Source organism: Bombina bombina, chromosome 2, assembly GCF_027579735.1.
Source record: "Bombina bombina isolate aBomBom1 chromosome 2, aBomBom1.pri, whole genome shotgun sequence".
Taxonomy (NCBI): Eukaryota; Metazoa; Chordata; class Amphibia; order Anura; family Bombinatoridae; genus Bombina; species Bombina bombina.
In genome coordinates, this window is record NC_069500.1 from 1,239,419,717 (window position 1) to 1,239,447,041 (window position 27,325).

Sequence of the window (27,325 nt, forward strand, 5' to 3'; positions counted from 1 at the left end):
CAGATTACTGATTTGCCTTTCTGGATAAACATTTGTGGCCCTTCCATTTGGTCTAGCCAAAGCTTCTTTTCCTCTGCTACAAGTATAGTGTTCTTAGGGACCATAATAGATTCTCTATTGATGAAGATTTTTCTGACAGAGGTCAGGAAAAACAAAATCATTTCTTCTTGCCTCTCTCTTCAGGCTACTGCTCATCCTTCAGTGGCTCAATGTATGGAGGTAATCGGTCTGATGGTAGCTTCCATGGACATGATTCCTTTTGCTCGATTCCATTTGAAAACTCTCCAGTTGCGCATGCTCGGACAATGGAATGGCGACCATGTGGATCTATCTCAGAGAATAGAGTTAGATCAGTCATCAAGGGACTCTCTCCCGTGGTGGATTTCTCAAGAACATCTGTCTCAGGGCACATGCTTTCGAAAACCTTCCTGGGTGATCGTGACCATGGACACAAGCCTGGTGGGCTTGGGAGCAGTCTGGAACTTGTTAAAAGCTCAGGGCCTTTGGACTCGGGAGGATTCTGCTCTTCCCATCAAAATCTTGGGGCGCGATCTGATATAGGTCGTAGTTTTCAGCGCAAGCGAGAGAACACGCGCCGCCCATAAGTTCACCTCGCAACTCGACCTATCCAATATACTGCGCTGTCAAATGATAAACTGGCGTAAGTAGGAAAAAATGGCGATCAACTAAAATGTGCACAAATACACATTTTAGTCGTTGCAAGTACTTACGCCAGTATTTTGTTCACGTAAAGTCTCAATAAAGTGTAGTTTTATGTAAATTAGGCTACAAATCGTAAAAAACAAAGGCCAATTCTAAAAGATGCGACACGTAATTACGCCATTCAAAATTCATACATAAACAGCGGCCATTTTCTTTAGTGTGTTTGGTTGGTTCTTGGAGCTACAGCACACTACAGTGAATAGAGAGATTAGTGGTAAGAGTAGTGAGAGAGGAGCATTTCATTGAGTTAGTTAGGTCGGATTGTTGGATTGTTAAGCCTGTACATTTACTTACACTTTTTTTTACATATTGCACACATTTTGCATACACACATATACAAAATACACAACACTTTTTTTTTCTAACACCTCACACATTTTATTTATCTTTTACAGTGTGATAGGCTGAGTGTTTGTTTGTGATTGTGTGTGATTGAAGTGGGAGTGAGTGTGAGTGTGTGTAGTTTGAGGATGACAGGGAGAGCTAGGGCGGGGGGGAGGAGGGAAGGGGAGTTGCAGTGAGAGGATTATGGACAGGAGGAGCAGCAGGGTCCCCGTCAGGGAGTGAGTGGAGGGGGGAGAGTTAGAAGGGAGGATGGGAGTGTGGTTGCCCCAAGGTCAGGCACACTCAGAAGAGGGACAGAGGGTGCACATGGGGATAGAAGGGGGAGGAGGGAGATAATAGGGAGGAACCCACACCAGGGACATCCCAGGGAGGGAGCCAGGTGGCCCAGGATGAGGAGCGCATCAGGTGCCCCAACTTCTCTTTTGCCGAAAACCTTGCACTAGTCCAGGCCGTCATGGAGAACCACACTGCCCTCTTTGGCCAAGAGAAGGGCAAAGGAGTTGCCCGAAGGCGTAAAGATGCATGGCTGGGGGTCGAGGAGGCAGTCAACGGCGTGGCCCAGCAGAGGAGGAATGTGGATGGGCTCAAGAAAAGGTGGAATGACTGCAAGAGGCGGGTCAAGGAGAAAATGGGCCAAGAAATCATGCACCAGAGGGGAACAGGCAGTGGTCCTCACCAGGTGGCAGAATATAATGAGTGGCAGGAGCTCATTCGCAGGTCCCTGAGCGTCACAGCAGTCCGTGGACTTCCAGGGGCTCGTAACTCAGGGACTGCAACATCAGCACAGCATGCTGGTGAGTAAAATCCCACACACCAGTATTATATGTATTTGAGATATAACATCCTTTAATGTCACACATTCATGTACACAATGAGGAGCACGGTATTTGGCCTACTAACAAAAACATCTACAATTATATTTCACATTAAAGGGACATTAAACCAAAGCTTTTTATGTCATTATTCAGATAGAGAATACAGTTTTAAACAACATCCCAATTTACTTCTATTATGTAATTTGCTTCATTATTTTGTTATTCTTTGTTTATTAAATATCAATGCACATGGGTGAGCCAATCACATGAGGCATTGATGTGCAGCCACCAATCAGCAGCTTCTGAGCCTATCTAGATATGCTTTTCAGCTAAGAATATCAAGAGAATGAAGCAAATTAGGTAATGGAAGTAAATTGCAAAGTTGTTTAAAATTGCATGCTCTAGCTGAATCATGAAAGAATAAAAATGGGTTTAATGTCCATTTAATGCTACTTAACACATTGAAATTCATGATATGAGGTGGAATAGTGAAATACTAACATGTCTCGGAGTAACACAGGCCACAGGCCACATGTAGAGTTTTCAGTAAATGGACACTATAGCCATCACAATACTTTTAGCTCAAGAAAGCACGTTATGTGCCTACATCAGGCTAAAGGAAATTGTGTGACCATAGTGTCACTTAAAGAACACATTTTCTCCATCACTGACATGTACACAGAACTATTGTATGAAACATATACATGTATACTTTGCATATTAAAATCCCTCATATCACAAATCACAATGTGCACATGCATGTTATAGAGTTTGACATGAGAATGAGTATAGGCCCTAGCATGTATCAATGTACATTGTATGCCCACATGGTTATATATATGATTGTACTAATTACTTCTCATCATTTGACTCCTCCACAGAACCTCCTGTCACCAGGGTGTAAACGGGCATGCATCCACTGCAACCACCAGGCCAGAGAATGGCTACAGCACAACCAGCAGGCCAGAGAATGGCTTCAGCACAACCAGCAGGCCAGAGAATCCCTCAACAGTATGCTCCCAGGCATGAGGTGGGTTGGATTGTTGAGGACCCATACGTCATGCCACCAAGTTTTGAAGAGGAGCTCTGGCAGGAGCCCTGGCCGGAGGAATTATTCTTTTGGTTATGAGGGGCAGCCAAGGCATCCCCAAAGGGTAGATGTCTTTACCCCCCCTCCCAATATCAGGCCAGTCAGGACTTTTACCACCAGGACATACAAACTGGTCAGCCTGAGTGGTCGCACACCAGTCGTCAATGGGACTACCAGTCCACCCGGAGAGCTCCACCATCCGCTTCCCTTGGAAGAGCTCCAGCATATGAAGAGGAGCATATAGCTGTGGTAGTTCCTCCTGAGGCACCAGCCATCATTGTTCCTCCTGAGGCACCAGCCATCATTGTTCCTCCTGAGGCACCAGCCATCATTGTTCCTACTGAGGCACCAGCCATCATTGTTCCTCCTGAGGAACCAGCCATCATTGTTCCTCCTGAAGCAACAGCTGACATTGTTCCAGATGCAACAGCAGCTAGAGGTGAACCTGTGCCTAGAATCCCTGCTGGTGAACAGCCTTTAGATCCTCTGACTTCTGCCCTGGGCGACGAATACATTGCCCTCCAGAGGAGGCAAACATCAACCTGCGAGAGGCTCACATCAACCTGCGAGAGAATGCAGAGAGACAAACGCAGGTTTTACAGGATCCAACAGACTTTACTACAGCGTTCCATTGAGCTGCAACGGGACATGGCAGCATCTTTAAGTGGTATCGTCCAGAACCAATCTCAGATGCTGAAAGTTATTTCGGATATGCAGACTGACAACAGATGGCGGGAACAAAACCAACTGCTGGGCGTGTTGGTGGAGCATTTCACACACCAGCAGGACACTGCCTCCAGCCTCTTATCTGTGGCCAGCACTCCTGCAGAATCCTCTGAATCCACACAACCCAGGAGAGGCAGAAGAGCCACTCCAGGCACCTCAGCCCCCTCATCTAAGAAGCCTAAAAAAAAAAAATATTGTTATATTTCATCCTAAATCTTGTCCTCTGTTATTTACCATATAATTGTCATCCACATCCATGTGAGGGGTGTTTTAGTACACTAATATTTTTGAAAAATATAATAAGGCCTGTGTGGAAATGGCCCAGAAAAGGTAATATCATCATGTTTATGACATATTCATGTTCTCTAAACCACATCACATAGTTGTGTATGAAGGGTACATATAGTGATATTCACTTTTAAGATGTAAATCAAGGTTTCTCACATCCAATAGAAATTGACCCATGTGCAGGGATAGGATGTGGCGGACATTTTCTAAGGTTAAGACTTTTAGTGAAGGACACCTTGCCTATCCCTGCACATGGGTATATATATATCTAAATAATAATGTTTTTACAGAAGGTGTGAACATAAGGTATAAACATGCATTTTCATTCCTCGAAATGATAGTCAATAAATCATAGTGACCAAAACATGAATTGAACTAATGATATATTTTCAGTAATTAGGGTGGTTAAGGGAATGGGGGTGGGATGTAGTAGTTTCACTTACATGCAGTGGAAATCCGCAGTATGTAATTCGATGACCAGCTGCAGCAGGGGCAGCACCATCACCATGGACCTCAGCAGCAACTATAGAATCAGCATGTGTAGATGGAACAACATGGGGATTGTAGGGCTTCCAGCACCCCTTGTGCCCCATTATGACCCATTGTGCCCCATGATGACCCCTTGTGCCCCATGATGACCCCTTGTGCCCCATGATGCACCCCTTGTGCCCCATGATGACCCCTTTGTGATTGGTTTGACAAACTTGCAGGGGCAGGAATAATAAATGCTTTGAAGAGGTTAACTATTTGTGATCAAGCTGCTGATATGTATGTTGTAAAGTATGCACTTGTTAGGCCTTCAGAGAGTCAGTGCAAGGGTTGCTGCGCCTTCAATTTGTGGCGAGATTAGAATGGAGTAGATTTTCTGAAATCTGCGCGCGTAAGTCCTTACACCGTATATTGGATACCAAACTGCGCGTGTTTTGTATGTCAGTCTATGGGCCAAAAAACGACGGGTGAAGGCAGAAATATACGCGCGTAACTTCTAAGCTACGCCGTATATAGGATACCAAACAAGCGCAAAATTTGGCGTCGCCGGCTTTTGCGGGCGACGATTTATATCGTATCGAGGCCTTGGATTTGAGGGTGATTTACAATGCTCTATTGGCTTGGCCTCCATTGTCCTCAGCCCAGTTCATCAGGTTCCAGTCAGAAAACATAACCTCTGTAGCTTACATCAATCACCAGGGAGGAACTCACAGTTCCTTAGCCAGGAAGGAGGTTACTCAGATTCTTCAGTGGGCAGACACCCACAATTGCTGTCTATCTGCCATCCATCCGGAGGATGCTTAGTTCTCAAATGTGGTGTGCCGGTGTTAGATCTGATGGCGTCCCTTCAGAACATCAAGCTTCCAAGGTACGATTCAAGGTCAAGAGATCTGCAGGCCGTTCTAATAGATGCTCTGGCGGTTCTTTGGGTTTTCAGGTTGGCATACCGGAAAACGTGTCAGTGATTCTAATTGCCCCTGCGTGGCCTCACAGGATCTGGTTTGCAGACCTAGTGGAGATTTTATCTCTCCCACCTTGGAGACTACCTCTGAGGAAGGACCTCCTGATTCAGGGTCCCTTCCTTCATCCAAATCTCGTTTCTCTGAAGCTGACTGCTTGGAGATTGAACGCTTAATTCTGTCTAAGCGTGTTTTTTCTGAGTCGGTTATTGAGACCATGATTCAGGCTCGCAAGCCTGTTACTAGAAAGATTTACCATAAGATATTTATTGGTGTAAATCCAAGGGCTACTCTTGGAGTAGAATTTGAATTCCTAGAATTTTATCTTTTCTTCAGGAAGGCCTGGAGAAGGGATTGTCAGTCAGTACCCTGAAGGGTCAGATTTCTGCTTTATCTGTTTTATTACATAAACGTTTGGCAGATGTGCAATCTTTTTGTTTGGCCTTGGTCAAAATCAGGCCTGACTTTAAGTCTGTTGCTCCTCCTTGGAGCCTTAACCTTGTTGTACATTGTACAAGGTTAAATTTGCCAGTCCTCTGCCCTTTTTGTCTGTTTCTCTGGGAAACGTAAAGGTCAGAAAGCTACTGTTACTACTCTTTCTTTTTGGTTACGAAGTATAATTAGTTTGGCTTATGAGACTGCGGGACAGCAGCCTCCTGAGAGAATTACGGCTCATTCCACAAGAGCTGTTTCCTATTCTTGGGCTTTTAATAATGAAGCTTCTGGGGAACAAATTTACAAGGCTGCAACTTGGTCTTCTCTACATACTTTTTCCAGATTTTACAAATTTGATACTTTTGCCTCAGCTGATGCTTTTTTTGTGAGAAAGGTTCTTCAAGATTCTTACACCTGGGCCCCGTGGTTTCTAGTTACGCCTCTGGCCCACAGGTCACAGTCTGACCTATAAATATAAACAACTGTTTTGTACTTGCCTTGTACATTCACTTGTGAATTAGCCGCAATAGCCATGCAAATATATATTCAAAAAATATCTATTGAAGACTCCTCTATTTAGTTAAAATATTTTTTCTTGGTTTAGGTAATATTGTTTTTATTTTATTATAAGTTTTTGTTAAGTGAATATGTAATATTTTTTAATACAATATATTTTATGTAATTGTGAAGGACAATTTTGACTCTTTATGCCTAGCAGAGTTGACAGCTGCATACCATGGTCCAAAAGCCATTTATGAACTCAGTCTAAACTGTGTGCAAATTATTGTTTTTTTCTCCCCTTTTACTTCAATGAAAGCTTTAAAACAACCTTTCACTGCCATACATTAGCAGCCAAGTACAACACAAGCATTTAATGATTTTTAAGCTTCCTGCTGGTGTTCTCTTTCTTGGCAGTGGTTTTAATGGTTATTAACTTTAGGGTTGCCAGGTGTCCAGTATTCGGCCGGACATTACAGTATTTCAGCAGGATGTTCAGTAAAATCTTCACAAACATACTGGACACTTAAGTGTCCATTTTATTTAATTGTTAGCTAAATGTAAAAGGCGCTTCTTTCCCTCAATGTATTTCAATTATGGAACAGAAAGAAGTGAGGGATATTCAAGGGGGTAAAATCTCTACTAGTTAAGGTGTGTTACTGGCAGCCAAAGAGATACAATTATTGCAATTATTGATTTGTATGTTACTGGCAGCCAAGGCTTATTTGTGAAAAAATATAAATGGTAGGATCAAGAGTGGGGTCTAAGGTAGAGCTTTAGGCCATATTTATCAAGCTCCGTATGGAGCTTAAGGCCCCTTGTTTTCAAAGTTAGAAGTTTACGAAGTTATCAAGAAGTTATGAAGCAGCGATCTAAAGACCGCTGCTCCATAACTTGTCTGCCTGCTCTGAGGCTGTGGACAGAAATCAACCTGATCGAATTCGATCGGGTTGATTCATACCCCCTGCTTGCGGCCAATTGGCCGCAAATCTGCAGGGGATGGCATTGCACCTGCAGTTCACCAGATGGGCAGCGATGTGCAGAGCAGCGGACATGATACGCTACTTTGTATCATGTCTGCTCGCACATTGTTAAATATGCCCCTTAGTATTAGCTCAGTTGGTAATATACAATGTGCATATATAAAAACAAGTTCAGGGTTAAGTCCCCTTAAAGAGGTGCGCTCAGGAATGATATGATGATAGTCCAAGAGATCTGATGAGGAGGCAGCTCTTCCGAAGTCGAGAAGGACGATGGAGAAATCTATATCGGGAAACAAGAAGGCGCCAATAGGGTAATATCGTCTAAACAGTTGGATGTGCTAAGAAGGTGAGAACAATACTCACAAGCGGGGCGGCACTATGACATGCCTGAAATTGCATCCCGGGACCTCAGAGTCGCCCGGAAGACAACAATGGCAACAGCGAATCCCAGCCAGGAATGTACTTGATGTGGCCAATCCGAATCCTAGTCTGCAAACACACCTTCCTCTCTGTACTCCAAAGTTCTGAATACTTGTAAATGGAAGTGTGGTGACGGTGGACTAGGAAACACACTGTGGTCACTCAAATATGGCATAGAACAGTGTAGGAAAGAGGGGAGATCAGACTCCAGCAGGATGAACATAAAACAAATTTATTTAAATGTCTTAAAATCCAACAACGCATTTCTCAGCTACACAGAGCCGTTTCATCAGGCTGTAATACATGTTCTAACAGACCTGCTGCTTAAATACCTCCTCTAACCAATCAATTCACGTCCAAACATACACACCCCTTACAAAGCGGCTTGTATATCAGTGACTAAATTAACACTGACAGACACATTCGTTTCAAAATGAAAATCATTATCTTTGCACTCTGCTTGCACCATATGAGAGTTATTGTGTGCTATTATCTTAATCAAACTTTAACTGGGATTAGTATTTGATAGTATCTGGCTATTTGATAGTATATAAAAATATATATGATAACGTCTGTTAAGACATCTGATATATCTATGATGATATTTAATTAGGTTATTACATTTTATTTCACAATGATGGGATTGACATTTTTTAAAAAATAATATAATATAATATAAAAGTAAAATTATAATATAAAATAAAAATATGAAATATAAAAACATCTAATATAAAAAAATATTTTGACACTAGTAACCTCATATTTTGTTTGTACAAGCTGAGTACTAGGATGTGCAGCAGTGTTCTCGAAAAATTTCCAAAGTATCAAAACTACAGTCTAACAATGCTAAAACAATAAATACTGTACATAAATAAATGCTAAGCAATATACAGAAATATATGGATAAAATTTTTCAACCATTATAAATTATTATACATTTTTAAGCACCTTTTTAAAGAAGAAAAATATATATATATGTATATGAACCCTAGAACTATTGGTTCACTATAATATAGTACAACTCTCTACAACAAACCACTATGCTATAGTTGATCTTTCTAGTTTGCTATATTGTAATCACTCTTTCTACAACATATAACTATGTTGTAGTCAATCTTCCAGGCTTTGATTATTTGCCCTTTCCAAGAAGATATGGCAAGATATATAGCCAATGATGACTAGCCAATTCTCTATATTGATGTATTAATCATTCATAAAAAAACAAACAATATATCAAAATAAAAAATCATAACAGAAATATTAGATAATATATTCATTAAAATGACACCTAAACTATTATTGGAAAGCTGCAAGATCTATATTCATATTGAGACCTAATGGATGTAAAGTTTGAAGTCTGTAAATCCAGAAGGTCTCCCTCTGTCTAAGTCTAAAAAAACGATTGTAGAAATCAGATTTAGGGATATGCTCTATCGGTGTAATTTTCAAACAATGTAAATTGCCACTATGTTTTACATTGCAGTGTCTGGAAACACTGTGTAGTTTAAAGTTGATTTTAATATTTCTAAAGTGTTCCGACCATCTCACACTCAGGCGTCTACAAGTGCGTCCTACATACTGGTATCCACAAAAACAGGATAACAAATAAATAATATAGTTAGATGCACAAGTCATTCGACTTCCCATCTTATATGTTTTTGACGTTACGTTAGATTGAAAGGTGTTGACATTGTGTGTTATATAATTACACATCTTACATTTTTTGTTGTTACATTTGTAGCTACCTTTTCTTTGTATCTTACATATGGTATTATTGTTAATGTTGTTACTTAAATTTAAATTTATGAGGTTATTTTGAGCCTCAATATCAGTTATAGCCAAATTGTTTTTATTTTTTACTATTTTGCTGGGTGCCAGAATTCTTTTTAAGTTAGGTGCTCTTCTATAGACTATAGTTGGTTTTGTGTCTAGCAATTGGCCCAATATTGGGTCCTTCATAAGGATTTTCCAATGTTTATTGATACTCTGTTTAATCAGATTGTGATTGCAATTGTATTCTGTAATAAACATGATCCGATTACTATTGCTATCCTGGGTTTGTATATTGACTTTCTTTTTTTGAAAGTAAAGATTTCTATCATCTTTTCTAGCTCTTTCATAGGCATTATTAATGATATACTCAGTGTATCTTTTCTCTTTGAATCTGTCTTTGAGAATTTCACTCTGTGTCTCGTAATCTAGTAAACTGCTGCAATTTCTACAGACACGCTTAAACTGCCCATATGGTACAGTTCTTTTCCATGGGAGATGGTGATTGCTTCTAAAGTCTAAGTAACTATGGCAGTCTACTTTGATATCGTTATCAAAACATAAATTTAGATCTAGAAATACAACCGTATTAGTATCTATTGTACTGGTGAATTTCAAACCTTTATTTTTGCTATTGAGATGTTTCACAAATTCCTCAGCTGACAACCTATCACCTCTCCAAACAATGATCAGGTCATCTATAAAACGGCCATAGTATACCAGGCTCGCCCCAAATCTGGAGTTGTAAATATATTGTTGTTCAAAGGACCCCATAAATAAATTGGCATAACTTGGTATTTAAGCAGCAGGTCTGTTAGAACGTGTATTACATATAAAACAGAAGGGGTACCCAGTAGGTAGATATATAATGTGTATTACAGCTTGATGAAACGGCTCTGTGTAGCCGAGAAACGCGTTGCTGGATTTTAAGACATTTTAATAAATTTGTTTTATGTTCATCCTGCTGGAGTCTGATCTCCCCTCTTTCCTACATTGTTCTATGCCATATTTGAGTGACCGCAGTGTGTTTCCTAGTCTACCGTCACCACACTTCCATTTACAAGTATTCAGAACTTTGGAGTACAGAGAGGAAGGTGTGTTTGCAGACTAGGATTCGGATTGGCCACATCAAGTACGTTCCTGGCTGGGATTCGCTGTTGCCATTGTTGTCTTCCGGGCGACTCTGAGGTCCCGGGCTGCAATTTCAGGCACGTCATAGTGCCGCCCCGCTTGTGAGTATTGTTCTCACCTTCTTAGCACATCCAACTGTTTAGACGATACTACCCTATTGGCGCCTTCTTGTTTCCCGATATAATGTGCATATATAAATGAGTGTTTTTTTAATTTTAACTAGGTTTTGTACATTCCCACCTACTTAGGATAGTTTGTTAAAAAAAAAATAATAATCAGGAAATAAATAGTAATATTTCTGTTGGATGGTTGGTTTGTAAATATTTCTGTGACTTGTTTAGAAAATGTATTTACAATAATGCACATGAATATGTTTTCCATACTCAGTATTAATTTGATCTGCTTTTAATTTATGCAAATCATTTTAATATCCATTTGCAACAATAGAAAGGGTAAGCTTGTTAGTTAAAATCTACTATCATTAGTCAATGAACATTTTAACAAATGATATTCCAAAAGAACAGATTAAGTGATGCCCCTTTTTATTATTATTTAAACCCTAGCCAGATGCTCTAGCTATATAAATTAAAGAGACTTAAGATCAAATAAACTGCAATTTGATGAACTAGCCATTGACAATATTCTAAAGAGACAGACTTTCAGTTTGATTAGATGGAGTTTGATGGCATATAACCTAGTAACAAACATTTTTTTTTTCTAAAAGTTGTTCAATGTTTAAAGGGGAATTAAAGTGAAAGTCAACCCTAGCGTTTCAGAAACGCTAGGATTGACTATTTAAACAAATAATGGGGACTTCCATTCATGAAGTATAAAATACTTCATGCAGAAAGCTCCTTTATTTGTTTCAAGCGATCTCCGATCTGAGCTACTACAGTAGCACACAACAGATCGCTGTTTTGCTAAAGAGGTGACGTTTTCACCTCTTAGCCAATAGCCGTGCAGTAAATCCGGCTCCCAAGGGCGCCAAGCCGGATTTACCGCATGGCTATTGGCTAAAAGGGGAAAACATGACATCTAAAGCAAAACAGCGATCTGCCATGGGCTGCCTTAGCAGCTCAGATTGGTGATCGCTTGAAACAAATAAAGGAGCTTTCTGCATGAAGTATTTTATTCTTCATGAATGAAAGTCCCCTTTATTTGTTTCAATAGTCAATTCTAACATTTGTGAAACACTAGGGTTGACTTTCCCTTTAAAGTAATTTTTATTGCATAGTTGTTATTAACAATTAATACATACAAAATAAATGTTTTAAACTGCTACTTTATTAATCATATTCAAGACTTCTTGAAAACCCAGGTGAGTATGTTTATCTTATCTCCCTTAAAAGTGGCCAATTAGGGGTAAATGTAAATTAGTTTATACACTGCTCTAAGCAATTGCTGTCTAGTTTGTAGCTGGTTTAGGCAATTCACAACATTTCTAGGCAATGTGGGACAAGAATTACTTTTTTTTACAGAAGCAAGTTATTTTACAGCAAAAGCAAGCAAAATAAATAAGGAATAAATATTACAAAAGTATTTTCGTATGTGCGATGATATTACAAGTAACAGCAATGTGACCGTGATCTTGCGTTCACATTGCTGGGAAGCATTGCGCTCACAAGAGCGCATTTCCTTAGGCTCCAATGGGAGCCTTGTTGTAATGCTGTCAGAGACGGCATCAGAACCTCGTGCAGCAAAGGGGTAAGTAGTGCAGCAATGGCAACATGTTTTTAAATATATATGTGTATGACTATATACATATATATTTATGTGTTAATATGTGTATATACACATATTAACCCCTTAATGACAGAGGACGTACCAGGTACGTCCTGCAAAAACTGTCAGTTAATGACAATGGACGTACCTGGTACGTCCTCTGTGAAAATGAGCGCTGGAAGCGATTGCTATCACTTCCAGCTGCTCTCAGGGTATTACAGTGATGTCTCAATATTGAGGCATCACTGCAATACCCTTTTTTACACACCGATGCAGAGAGGGCCAGCGATGGTGCCGATCGTTGGTGGGTGGAAGCCATTGCAAGGAGGCGGGTGGGCGGCCCATCGCTGGTAAACTTCCGGCCAGCTGCTGTAAGTGACGGCCGGATGCGTGTGAGAGCACGCGCGGGAGTGAGGGGCAGGTGCGCCTGCAATCTGGCCAGTATCACTTACAAACTGAAGCGGTGGGAGAGTGTGCTGGGAGCGGGTGGTGGGTGGCAGAGGAGGGGGGAATAAGTTTTCCAAAGGGATTTGGGAGGGGGGGCAGCTACACTACACAAAAAGTAGTTTTTATTTTTCAAAAAGCCACATTTCTGTGCATAGTGGGTACTGGCAGACAGCTGCCAGTACCCAAAATGGTGGCAAATAGTTAGTGGGGGGGAGGGTTAGAGAGCTCTTTGGGTGGGGGGGGTTAGGGAGGATGGGGCTAAGGGGGGATCCTACACTGCAGAATATATATTTATTTATTTTTAAATTATATATGGGTTTTTTTTGTTTTTTTTTAAAGAAGCCTTTTATTTTAGTACTGGCAGGCTTTCTAAGATTGCGGGGACAATTGTGAGGTGGGGGAGGGAAGAGAGTTGTTTGAGAGGGATCAGGGGGTGGGATGTGTCAGGTGGGAGGTTGATCTCTACACTAAAGCTAAAATTAACCCTTCAAGCTCCCTACAAGCTACCTAATTAACCCCGTCACTGCTGGGCATAATACAAGTGTGGTGCGCAGCGGCATTTAGCAGCCTTCTAATTACCAAAAAGCAATGTCAAAGACATATATGTCTGCTATTTCTGAACAAAGGGGATCCCAGAGAAGCATTTACAACCATTTGTGCCATAATTGCACAAGCTGTTTGTAAATAATTTCAGTGAGAAACCCAAAGTTAGTGAAAAAGTTCACAATTTTTTTTATTTGATCGACTTTGTCTGTGAAATGAAATATACCAAAATGGGCCTAGATCAATACTTTGGGTTGTCTACTATATTACACTAAAGCTAAATTTAACCTTACAAGCTCCTTAATTAACTCCTTCACTGCTGGGCATAATACACGAGTGGTGCAGAACGGCATTTAGCGGCCTTCTAATTACCAAAAAGTAATGCCAAAGCCATAAATGTCTGTTATTTCTGAACAAAGGGGATCCCAGAGAAGCATTTACAACCATTTGTGCCACAATTGCACAAGCTGTTTGTAAATAATTTCAGTGAGAAAGCTAAAATTTGTGGAAAATTTTGTGAAAAACAATTTTTTTTACTTGATCACATTTGGCGGTGAAATGGTGGCATGAAATATACCAAAATGGGCCTAGATCAATACTTTGGGTTGTCCACTAAAAGAATATATATACATGTCAAGGGATATTCAGGGATTCCTGACAGATATCAGTGCTCCAATGTAACTAGTGCTAATTTTGAAGAAAAAAAATAGTTTGGAAATAGCAAAGTGCTACTTGTATTTATTGCCCTATAGCTTGCAAAAAAAAAAGCAAAGAACATGTAAACATTGGGTATTTCTAAACTCAGGACAAAATTTAGAAACTATTTATCATGGGTGTTTTTTGGTGGTTGCAGATGTGTAACAGATTTTGTTGGTCAAAATAAGAAAGTGTTATTTTACATTTTTTCATCATATTTTATAATTTTTTTATAGTAAATTATAAGTTATGATAAAAATAATGGTATCTTTAGAAAGTCCATTTAATAACGAGAAAAACGGTATATAATATGTGTGAGTACAGTAAATGAGTAAGAGGAAAATTACAGCTAAACACAAACACCGCAGAAATTTAAAAAATGGTCAACAAATGGAAAAGTGGTCTGGTCACTAAGGGGTTAACACATAAATACATTCATGGCCAAAAAAAAATTGGTAACCCTACATTTCTGTCAAATAATTCACCACTTCGTCCAGAAAATTGTTGTAATTACAAATGTTTAGGCATTCTCATGTTTATTTCTTTTGTTTGTATTGGTATGATACAAAAAAGTGGAGAAAAAAAAGCCAAATCTGACACATTCCACGCAAAACTCCAAAAATGTATTGAACAAAATTATTGGCATCTTCTCAAAATTGTAAGTTTGTGATGCTCCTGTAATTTGTAATTAAACTCACCTGTATCAATTAACAGTTGCAGACAATATATAAATCACACCGGCAACCAACCAAACTAAAATGGTGAAAAATGTACTTAACCTTTCTGTTGTGTGTCTCTGTGTGCCACACTGAGCATGGAGAAGAGAAAGAGCAGCAAAGAATTGTCTGAGGATTTAAGAACAAAACTTGTGGAAAAGCATGGACAATCTCAAGGTTACCAGTCTATCTCCAGAGATCTTAATGTTCCTGTGTCCACTGTGTGCAACATTGTCAGGAAGTTTACAGCCCATGGCACTGTAGCTAATCTCCCTGGATGTGGACGAAAGAGAAAAATTGCTAAAAGATTGCCACAAAAGATTATTCGAATGGTGGATAAAGAACCTCGATCAACTTCCAGACAATTTCAAGCTGACCTTCAGGCACAGGGTACAAATGTGTCAACTCACACTATACGTCGCCATCTGAATGAAAAGGGACGCTATGGTAGGTGTAACGATTTAGTAGAGAGTGAGGATGGATCACAACTGCAGAGTATGCAAAATAAATTATTTGTATCACTTTTGGCAAATGGACTATTGAACAGCATAGACCAAGCTGCTTTCAGTGAAGTTGTTATTCTCAAGTAATTGAATTGCAGATCAGAAACTTGTCTGGCAACGAATGATGTAAAACATATATGCTGTTGAACGTCACAGCATTAGTATAGACATAAACAAAGTCTGCATCAGAAGAAATATAAAAAATAAATCAATTTCTTAGTAACAATCTTTAGAGTTCAGCTAGCTCCCAGTACGATAAATCTTGATAAAGAAAAGCAGAGTTCCAGAAAGCAGGTAGTGTTGCTATTAGTGCTGGAGTAAGATATAACAGTTCAGTGTGAAGTGTAACTCTCAGTTTTAGACACTATTAGTTAGTTTGTCACAGAACGGTATACATATGTGCTGATAGTCTTGCGGTCAGTAGAGTAGCAGGGAAAAGCAAAGTTCAATGTTTATTTGTACAGCACAGCTTAAAGTAACTACAGCGCTTACCCCCAGTCACCGGATGGTGTGTAATAGAAGCAGAATTAGTTCTGAGATGTCCTTGCACTTAGTCCGTGGGAGGTTGTTTGTAGAAGAGTTGCGCTGTGTTGCAGTGGAAGAGAGATTGAAGTCCGGTGTGTGAAAAACACTTCAGTGGCTCAGATGAGATAGAAACTCAGAGGGAGACGGCAGCAAACACACTGCAGTATGGATTAAGTCTCTGTTGTAGTGTGCACGCAAAAAAGAAAAACTTGCCTCTGTAAAACTTTCTGTAGGCAAAATGAGCATATGAACCGGCAGTAGAAAATAAGTAATCCCAAGGTAGTAGCTGATTCAGTAATTGGAAGAAAAGCAGACTGGTTTGTTGTCAGAAAAAACACACAGCAAGTGGAAAACAGACACGCTTCAGAGCTAGTCTAGAAACTTAATAATTAAGCACCTGTCTGCAGTCAGCTGATGCCTTAAGTACAGGTAAGGCTGAAGTCAGGTGAATGGAAATGGCATAGGTAAAACATGGAGCGGAATCCTTACAGTAGGAGACCCAGGAGGACCCCACTACTGACACAGAAATGTGCTCTGGACAGACAAAACAAAATTACATCTTTTTGGTAAAGCCCATCATTCTACGGTTTTCAGAAAAGAAAAATTAGGCCTTTAAAGAAAAGAATGCCGTCCCTACAGTCAAACATGGTGGAGGTTCACTGATGTTTTGGGGTTGCTTTGCTGCTTCAGGCACTGGATGTCTTAACTGTGTGCATGGCATTATGAAATCTGAAGACTACCAAAGAATTCTGTGGTGCAATGTAGGGCTTAGTGTCAGAAAGTTGGGTCTCCATCAGAGGTCATGGGTCTTACAGAAGGACAATGATCCAAAGCACGTCACAAAGCACCCAGAAATGGTTTAAGACAAACCGTTGGAGAGTACTGAAATAGCCAGCAATGAGTCCAGATCTCAATCCCATAGATCACCTGTGAAGAGATCACAAAACAGCAGTTGGGAAAAGGAACCCTTCCAATCTGAAAGACCTGGAGCAGTTGGCGGAAGAAGTGTGGTCCAAAATTCCAGTAGAGAGGTGTAAGAAACGTATTGATGGTTACAGGAAGCCATTGATTTCAGTTACTTTTTCCAAGGGGTGTGCTACCAAACATTAAATTGAGGGTGCCAATAATTTTGTCCAGTCCATTTTTGGAGTTTTAAGTGGAATGTGTCAGATTTGGCTTTTTTTCTCCACTTTTTTGTATCATACCAATACAAATAAAATAAATAAACATGAGAATGCCTAAACATTTGTAATTGCAACAATTTTCTGGATGAAGTGGTGCATTATCTGACAGAAATGCAGGGGTGCCAATATTTTTGGTCATGAGTGCATATACTGTGGATATAAAAAGTCTACACACCCCTGTTAAAATGTCAGGTTTCTGTGATGTAAATAAATGAGACAAAGATAAATCATTTCAAAACTTTTTCTACCTTTAATGTGACCTATAAACTGTACAACTTTAATGTGACCTATAAACTGTACAACTCAAACTGAAATCTTCTAGGTGGAGGGAAGTAAAAATAAAAAAATAAAATATGGTTGCATGTGTGCACACCCTCTTATAACTGGGGTTGTAGCTGTGTTTAGAATTAAGCAGTCATATTCAAAATCATGTTAAATAGGAGTCAGTACACACCTGCCATCATTTAAATTGCCTCTGATTAACCCCAAATAAAGTTCAGCTGTTCTAGTCGGTATTTTGTGACATTTTCTTAGTCGCATCCTACAGCAAAAGCCATGGTCCGCAGAGAGCTTCCAAAGCATCCGAGGGATCTCATTGTTAAAAGGTATGAGTCAGGAGAAGGGTACAAAAGAATTTCCAAGGCATTAGATATACCATGGAACACAGTGAAGACAGTCATCATCAAGTGGAGAACATATGGCGCAACAGTGACATTATCAAGAACTGGACATCCCTCCAAAATTGATGAAAAGACGAGAAGAAAACTAGTCTGGGAGGCTGCCAAGAGGCCTTCAGCAACATTAAAGGAGCTGCAGGAATATCTGGCAAGTACTGGCTGTGTGGTACATGTGACAACAATCGCCCGTATTCTTCATTTGTCTGGGTTATGGGGTAGAGTGGCAAGATGGAAGCCTTTTCTTTTTTTTTTAAAAAATTTTTATTTATATCCAACAATGCATACAATCACACAGATTTCAAATCTTAACGCCACGCAGGGCGGAGTATTGTATAATGTGCAAAAGGGTGGGTGAGACCCAAATAGACCAGTGTTAGTAATATACATGTTATGCTGATGTAGAGTCTTCAATTTTCAGTTACAGATTCAGTAATTACCTTTTGCGGGGTAATTGCATACAACGTTGGGGTTTTTTATTTTATAACATAACCCAACTAAACTAACATAACAACCAACTAAACTAAAATAAAACGTAACAAAACAATACAATGCGAACCCCCCACCCTCTCCCACCAAGAGCATGGAGGCATATAGCGCCCTATGAAGCAGATGAATAGTATAACCTCATAATTAGAGTTTCAGTGCCGTGTAGAATGGTAGCATTAATATTACGTTGATTTCCATCAGTCTGAAACACACAAAATCCTGTATATTTATGGCCAGCTTTGTTAGGACTAGGAACTGCACTGCACAGGTATTGTATAGGCGCTGTGTGAATAAGTAATCTTTAAGTAAGCTTGAATATATAGATGTACTCAAAAGTGGGGTGGTGACATCTTAGTCTGTGCTTGGTATCGTCAATAATAATAAAAAAGGGCTGGCGCGACTGGGGTAAACCCTCAAGCAAAATAGTCAGGCGTGTGATATTCTATTGCCATGGAAGCTGTTAAAAATAAATAAAAATAAAAGATATGTATGTCAAGATTCTGCACTTATTACAGGATCAAAAAGAGACTCCAGTTTTACATTATGTTGGACATTAGCGAGATAGAACAGTGTAAATGTAAAACAATAAAGCCAGTAGGATAATAAGGGCACAACACAGCAAGCTTTTTAAAGTGGATTTAAAGTGGATTTTGTTTGTTAGATTTGCCTGGCTTTACCGTAGCTGAAAAGGGGGGGGACCTCATGTGCAATTATTGACCATAGAGAGAAAAACATAACTACTATACTATTGCCCTGTCAAAGCACCGTTATGCATAAGAGATAGAATTTATAAACATATAGCAGGTGAATGCACAATAGCTCAAACTTTGAAATGTACCCCCTAGCCCGCTATTACACTGACTATATCCCCAGTTTTGATTTCAGCTGGGGAGTCCAAACCCAACTAAACTAACATAACAACCAACTAAACTAAAATAAAACATAACAAAACAATGCGAACCCCCCACCCTCTCCCACCAAGAGCATGGAGGCATATAGCGCCCTATGAAGCAGATGAATAGTATAACCTCATAATTAGAGTTTCAGTGCCGTGTAGAATGGTAGCATTAATATTACGCTGATTTCCATCAGTCTGAAACACACAAAATCTTGTATATTTATGGCCAGCTTTGTTAGGACTAGGAACTGCACTGCACAGGTATTGTATAGGCGCTGTGTGAATAAATAATCTTTAAGTAAGCTTGAATATATAGATGTACTCAAAAGTGGGGTGGTGACATCTTAGTCTGTGCTTGGTATCGTCAATAATAATAAAAAAGGGCTGGCGCGACTGGGGTAAACCCTCAAGCAAAGTAGTCAGGCGTGTGATATTCTATTGCCATGGAAGCTGTTAAAAATAAATAAAAATAAAAGATATGCATGTCAAGATTCTGCACTTATTACAGGATCAAAAAGAGACTCCAGTTTTACATTATGTTGGACATTAGCGAGATAGAACAGTGTAAATGTAAAACAATAAAGCCAGTAGGATAATAAGGGCACAACACAGCAAGCTTTTTAAAGTGGATTTAAAGTGGATTTTGTTTGTTAGATTTGCCTGGCTTTACCGTAGCTGAAAAGGGGGGGGACCTCATGTGCAATTATTGACCATAGAAAGAAAAACATAACTACTATACTATTGCCCTGTCTAAGCACCGTTATGCATAAGAGATAGAATTTATAAACATATAGCAGGTGAATGCACAATAGCTCAAACTTTGAAATGTACCCCCTAGCCCGCTATTACACTGCTCCAGCTGTCCATCAAACTATATCCCCAGTTTGCACTCGTATGCCAAGGATTTTCCAAATCCCGGCGATATCAAGGGGAGTTATTTCAGCTGGGGAGTCCAACACTTGCAAAGTTATCAGTCATGAAGATTAAAACATTGACATGACAAACAGGGTTCCAGTTTATTCAACTCCCATAGCCAGGTAGGTAATACAATGCCTCCGCCATGCAGCCGCATTTATAGCATCTGAAGGTGTCTATAGCCAGCAAAAGTCAGCCGTGACCCGGCCCTAGGTGCAGGTTTAAGTAAATGAATTACCCGATTCCCACAGGAACCGCGATGAGGCAACCAGATCTCTGAACAATGTAGCTTACTAACAAGGGACGACAGCCGCAGGAGCCCCATACACCCACACCACACATTTTTCTATTCAGGTGCACCTTATTCGGATCCGGAAGCTCTTCAGCCACCAGTTGGAGCATGTGGTGATCGTGTCTATCACTGTATGCAGCTGTGAGTCCATATGGAGCAGTGAGGGGCTCACAGATTAAAGCAAGCTGGTGGTGTGGGGGTCGCATATACAGAGACAGCAAGGCCATATCCGTTACTTGCAGATCGCGATCTTTCTGCCAGACATGCTGCCCTCCCTGTTGAGTTGAGAGTTCGCCGTGTAAGCTTTCAGGTATCTGCCTTACAAAGGCGATAGGTAGTCTCATTGTGTTAAAGAACCCTGCGGCAGCCTCCACTTTTTGCCTGTCTTGCTCTAGGTGCGTAAGTGTCTGTTTTTTAGCCGGCTCGTCTCTGCGCTGCCGAGCCTCTGAGAGCTGATGGCGCGCGGCCAATAAAGATGGCGGCTTAGAAGCCTGCGTCTCCATCAATAAGTGCTGCATGGTTGCTTCCAGTCTCGTAAATGCTGGGAAAAGAAGGGTTTTCAGAGTGGAGAGTACGTTCTGTACCTGGCTATCTTTTGTTAGCATAGCGGCATTCATTGGAGCCGTATCGGAGAGTCTGTGCATAGCAACGATCCCTTAAGGATTTTAATACAGTCAACTGACTTCCAGGGGAGAGGCGATTGAGAGGCCTCTATCTGCTGAAGATCCACGGACAGCTTGCCTGTCAAGTGATGTGCAGATGGCATAGAAAAAGGCAAATTTGCAGATGTTAAATGAGGGTTTCTGCAGAGCTAAGGGTACTTGCTACCATCTTCTAGGTCCACCCACCGGAAGTCGGAAGCCTTTTCTTATGAAGAAAAACATCCAAGCCCAGCTAAATTTTGCAAAAACACATCTGAAGTCTCCCAAACGCATGTTGCAAAAGGTGTTCTGGTCTGATGAAACCAAGATTGAACTTTTTGGCCATAATTCCAAAAGATGTGTTTTGCGCAAAACAACACTGCCACTCACCAAAAGGACACCATACCCACAGTGAAGCATTGTGGTGGCAGCATCATGCTTTGGGGCTGTTTCTCTTCAGCTGGAACTGGAGTCTTAGTCAAGGTAGAGGGAATAATGAACAGTTCCAAATACCAGACATTATTGGCACAAAACCTTTTGGCTTCTGCTAGAAAGCTGAACATGAAGAGGAACTTCATCTTTCAGCATGACAACGACCCAAAGCATACATCCAAATCAACAAAGAAATGGCTTCACTAGGAGAAGATTAAAGTTTTGGAATGGTCCAGCCAGAGCCCAGACCTGAATCCAATCAAAAATCTGTGGGGGATCTAAAGAGGGCTGTGCACAGGAGATGCCCTCACAATCTGACAGATTTGGAGTGTTTTTGCAAACAAGAGTGGGCAAATCTTGCCATATCAAGATGTGCCATGCTGAAAAAATCATACCCAAAAAGACTGAGTTCTGTAATAAAATCAAAAGGTGCTTCAACAAAGTATTAGTTTAAGGGTGTGCACACTTATGCAACCATATTATTTTATTTTTTATTTTTACTTCCCTCCACCTAAAAGATTTCAGTTTGTATTTCAATTTAGTTGTACAGTTTATAGGTCACATTAAAGGTGGAAAAAGTTCTGAAATGATTTATCTTTGTCTCATTTTTTTTACATCACAGAAACCTGACATTTTAACAGGGGTGTGTAGACTTTTTATATCCACTGTATGTAGATAGTCATATACATATATATTTACTGGGAAGACATAGTTCCCATAGACCCCAATGTAAAAACACTTTTTAGTGCCGTTTTTTTTCTAACACTTCACTCCCACCAACTTTAGACCCCAAATACTGTGCAGTAGTTTTTCTACATTTTTTTTTTTACTTAATAAAAAACTATAATGCCCTCTATTTTTAGGGCATTTGGGACTCATTTAGAAAATTAACCAGAGATCAGATCTCTGGTTAATTTTCTGAGCACTGAGCTTGCGGTAGAAATAACCAACCACTTGTAATGGCTAGTTAATTATCTTGCGCCCGCAAACGGGCAAATTCTAGTGTATAATGAAGGTGTAACAGGATTTTTATCCAGGACAGGGATATTATAGAAGAAGATATTTTAAAGGGACATTAATATGCTGAGCTTAACTACAGTAGTATGGTTAATACTCACCATATTAATGTTTTTCCATCTGTACCTGCAGCTGTCTTTAAAGCAGTTTACTTATTGTAACCTATTACAGAAGCCAGTTGGTAAAGCTCTGCATCTTTATACTGGGTGCTGCCATCTTGTTGCATTCTGTGACTGAAGCAGTGCACTTTCACAAATCTTTGACTCTACTGGCTTTTTAAAAGCTGTACCTTGAACTTTGGATTAGTATACACAATAGAAAGCAGAAGAGTTACATTTCACTGATCTGTGAGTGTGCACCACTTCTGTCACAGGGTACAAGAATACATCAATTCCAAAATGGTGGTGCCCAGTGTGAAGATGCAGAACCTCAGAAACCTGCACTTTTTAAGCTTTAATAAAGAGAGCTGCAGGCACAGGACACAAACCATGGTGAGTAGTAACCATACTACTGTAGTTGTACCCAGCAGCTTTCATGATTCAGATAGAACATACAGTTTTTAATAACTTTCCAATTTACTTCTATATCAATATTGCTTAATTTTCTTGGTATCCTTTGCTGAAGGAGTAGTAGTGCACTAATGGGAATTAGCTAAACACCGCAGGTGAACCAATGACAAGATGCACTTAGGTACACCTACCAATCAGCAGCTAGCTTCCAGGAGTGCATTGCTGCTCCTGAGCCTACATATGCTCCTCAACCAAGGATATCAATAGAATAAAGCAAATTTGATCATAAAAGTTAACTGGAAAGTGCATGCTGTTTCTAATTCACGAGAAAGAAACTTTTTGGGATTCATGTCCTGTTGATACAAAGTGACTTAAGCTCTTATGAAAAAGTGCATTCAGTAGTTGCGATTCCAACACAGCTATGCACGGATTCATTTCTACCACCACTCCGCTGTAAAGGAACCTTAAAATGCAAAAACTCTACCTTCCATATCCCTATTAATGCAATAATTAGCAGTCACATTTATGTAAATAGATGTACCATCATTTCATTGCATGTATTCTAACCCTAGCTGCATTTTATGACTCTCATATTGATATATCAATCTTAAAGCATTCTAAGCAAACCATACACCAATTTGTATAATGCCAGTTTTGTTACAGCATGTCATAACAAAGAGAAGTATAGACACAGCTAATGCATAATAATATGTATGACAATTGGCTGTTTTCCCCACTGTAAAGAAGATTTGCTATTTATCTCTCATGACAGCTGAAAGAGCCATATCTCATTATGTATAAACAAAACATAACAATGTTTATAGCATATTTATTTAGCTATTTTACTAAAAGGCAGCATCACTAATTCTTACTATCAAAAATGCCCTTTCGTACTTTTATACCCCTGGCTGAAGAAAGGTGACCACGGAATACACAAAACATAAGCTTCTCTGTAGTAAAAAGAAGCAGAATTTATCACTAATTAGATTCCATCAAAATAGCGCTAAAATCAGTGCACAACTTCTGGTTATCTTATACTGTTTGCCATCTTATGCTGTTTATCATCTTATTTTGTTTCAAACTCATGGATTGGATTTTAGGAAGATCTATATTTTATTATAAACTGATGACATAATGATTTTACATCTTATTAACAGTGCCTGAAGCTGGTCTGTTATATGACTGACTAAAAACTCGCCGGCATGCAATCATGTTAAATCTTTGTGTGTGTGTGTGGGGGGGGGGGGGGGGGTTGTAGTATCATATTTTAATTTAGGGGTCTTTTCTTCACATCCAGAACTTTGTGAAGCTAGATAAATATCTCTCAGGGTAAAGTTTGGCTTTCTAAAAATATTTGAGTGCCCTCACATTACTGATGAGACTTAGATCATCTCACTATACAAGAGAGTTAGATTTTTGGGTCCTGAGACTTCCCAGGACAGACCATCTTGGAGTAATTTGACGAGCATCAAACTATTTTAGAGGTCATTTGCACAGCATCAGACATTACCAGACTTGTAAAGTCATCAGTTAAGGTAAACAATTATGGATGATGATGACTTCAGAATAATTAGCAGATTATCTTACTGATTACGTCACAAGCATGAACAGCCAGTGAATGCCCCTAGAGTCATCTCATTTAAATATTTTGGCCTGTGGGCAAACGTCAAGATGGCTTCTGATGGCTAGTGTGGAGTCATCAATTACTTCAGAATGACTCCAGGAAGATCATCCTTTTTGACTAGGATTGGATTTTAGAATTGTTACTTCTATCGTTAAGTTTTAAGAGACATTTAAAACTAAAAAGACATACATATGAATTAGTAGCAATTGAAAACATTAAGCACTTTCCTATAAACATGTTAAGAGGAAGTTGTTTAAAAGTTATTTATAGTCCAAATTAAACTTTCATGGTTGACATAGAACATGCAATTTTGAGAGACTTTAATTTGCTTATGTTATCAAAATTACTTTGGTTTCTTGGTATCATCCATTGAAAAAGCATATGTAGGTAGATTTAGGAGCAGCAATGTACAACTGGGAGCTAGCTGGTGATTGGCAACTACACACATATCCCTTCTGCCATTGGCTCACCGGATGTATTAAACAAGTTCCATATAGGGCACTGCTGCTATAGATCTGACTTTAACTATGTGCTTAACCCCTTTGTAGGGTTAGATACATAGTTATATGTCTCTAAGATTATTGCAAAACTAAAAGAAAGTGCAAATTTTGTGCACTAATTTTCAATTATCAATTGCTCACTGGCTGATGAGGGCAACTTCCATACTTTGTTGGTGGGTAACTATAATAATTTTTATTAAATTTACTTGATATTATTATAAAAATACATAAGCTCAGATATAATAAAATCTTCTGTTATTTAATAGTATTATTATTCAGAGCATTGATGCAGTCTTTGCTCTATATAAATGGCTTTTCTCCTTTTGGTGAATATGTTGGCTTGCTACAGCAGGATATAAGTACAAAACTCACATGTAGATTGTTATCATATCCTTAAAAGGACATGTTAATCCTATTTCCTAAATCACTTGAAAGTGATGCAGGCTATCTGTAAAAAGGTGACTAGAAAATATCACACCTCTGTGTAATATATATATTTTACCTCAACATTTCCTCACTAGCCACATCCCATTGTAGAGGGACTTTAAGCATCCAATCAGGATGCTAGTCTTGAGACATACAAGGGAGCAAGCATCTGGCGTGTCCAGGTACCATCACAATATTTCCCTCCCTACTCAGTTAAAGGAAGTGTACTATGAAATCTCCCAAGATTACAGTGAAATCCCAAGAGATCACAGTTTGTTTTGTTTTTGTTTTGATGTTCACCATGTGGATGAAAGTAAAAAGAGGGGCTGAATGGTAACTGCTAACAGAGCAGTTAATCTGGTAAACTGATCTTAGTTTTAAATATAGCAAAATCCACTACCCAGGTATGCATCATCAAACATTGTCTTTCTCATAGTTGTATCAGGGATAAAAAATAATTTATGCAGAGCAACCTGTCCCTTTAATATTTCATAATGAAGTGTTATGAGTTTTTTAAGTTATTTAAGATTCATTCTCTTTTCTAAGCCTATAAATACATAGCACAGATTTGTTGATGTGGAATGACTTAGCAAGCGGAGCATGTATTATCAAAAAGGTTTATCTGGATCTCTGTGTATCTATTTTGGATTTTGTTTCAGCTAGTCTATCCATAAACTTGTCTTGTTTTATTTTAAGCAACACAGTGAAAGTTGCTTTGTTGATGCCCTATAACTAAACTTTGGCTGCAGCTGAAACACAGAATGTTTTATTATGTTTCCCACTAATTCTTAACTACTTTAATGTGACATCAAAGACTGGAAAGCAAAAAGAAAATTTTGAATATCACTGCTTAGTAGGTAAATGTGCCAAGAAAATCACATTTCCTGGCAATTAATAAGGTGATAATATGTCAGAATGTTGATTTTAGTGAGTTGCTAAAATAGTGAAATAAACTGCCATATGTTTGCTGAACAAAACTATCAAATATTGTGTAATTTTTCCTCCATCTTTACAGCTTTAAAGCAATAAATAACTCACTGTGAGGAGCTTTGTACATTCCATTTCATAAAGATGTAGCTTTTAAAAATATTTAAAATAATATATTAAGCTACTTTAAAATGTATATATTTTAGTTCAGTTTATTGTATATTTATCTTTTGTTTTGTATTTTTCTAACACCACCCAGAGTTCATTAGGATGCATTGTACCTCCAACCCTGACTGGTGGATGCCGTCTGAAGAACAGATAAACAAAGTTTTCAGTGATGCTGTAGGACATGCTCGTCAAGGACGGGCAGTCGGTACTTTCTTCCATAATGGAAATTCCTTTTACGACAGTATTGACCATCAAGTTTGTCAAGAGGAAATTTTCAATAGAAGCTCCCATGATGGATCTGGAGATTGATGTTAAATTGAACAAAAAAAACAAAAAAAAAACAAAAGAAGAAACATTCAAGAAATAAAAATAGTCACAAAATAATAAAAAATAGTGTGATAGTTTGGTAAACGTGTCTTTAATGTTTATTTTTTTCCTGCAAAAGGTGCCTGGAACAGACTGTTAAATGCGCCTACATTCATTGAAGTGTCCACTATTTAAAGAACCCAAAGTATATTACGGGTCAGGTGTAAAGTGAGTGTGTGAGAATCGTAACTTCAGTAACTCTTCAGGGACTTGCTATGGACCTTATTAAATAATGGCCACAAGCTCGGAATAACACTGAAGAATATTTTGATCTGTTCTGTAGAATTAGCTTTAATTAAATTTGGATTTATTCACAACTGATGCAACATTTCAGCTTATTATATGATGTATTCATAAAACGTGTTAAATCGAATACATACTGCATCATTGTGTGACTTCCTGCTTACCTAAGGTAGCAATAATTCTTCCCTTTTTTTGC

The 27,325-nt window shown here is 39.1% G+C and overlaps 1 protein-coding gene across 1 annotated transcript in view; it reads left to right on the forward strand.

Annotated features, from left to right (window-relative positions):
- BEND4 (BEN domain containing 4) overlaps window positions 1-26,844 on the forward strand; it is a 260,752-nt gene extending 233,908 nt beyond the window's left edge. The window contains exon 5 of the mRNA XM_053700873.1: window positions 26,612-26,844. Within this exon, the coding sequence (XP_053556848.1) occupies window positions 26,612-26,829 (218 nt within the window). The 3' untranslated portion in view covers window positions 26,830-26,844. The remainder of the gene's footprint in view (window positions 1-26,611) is intronic.
- The last annotated feature ends 481 nt before the right edge of the window (window positions 26,845-27,325 follow it).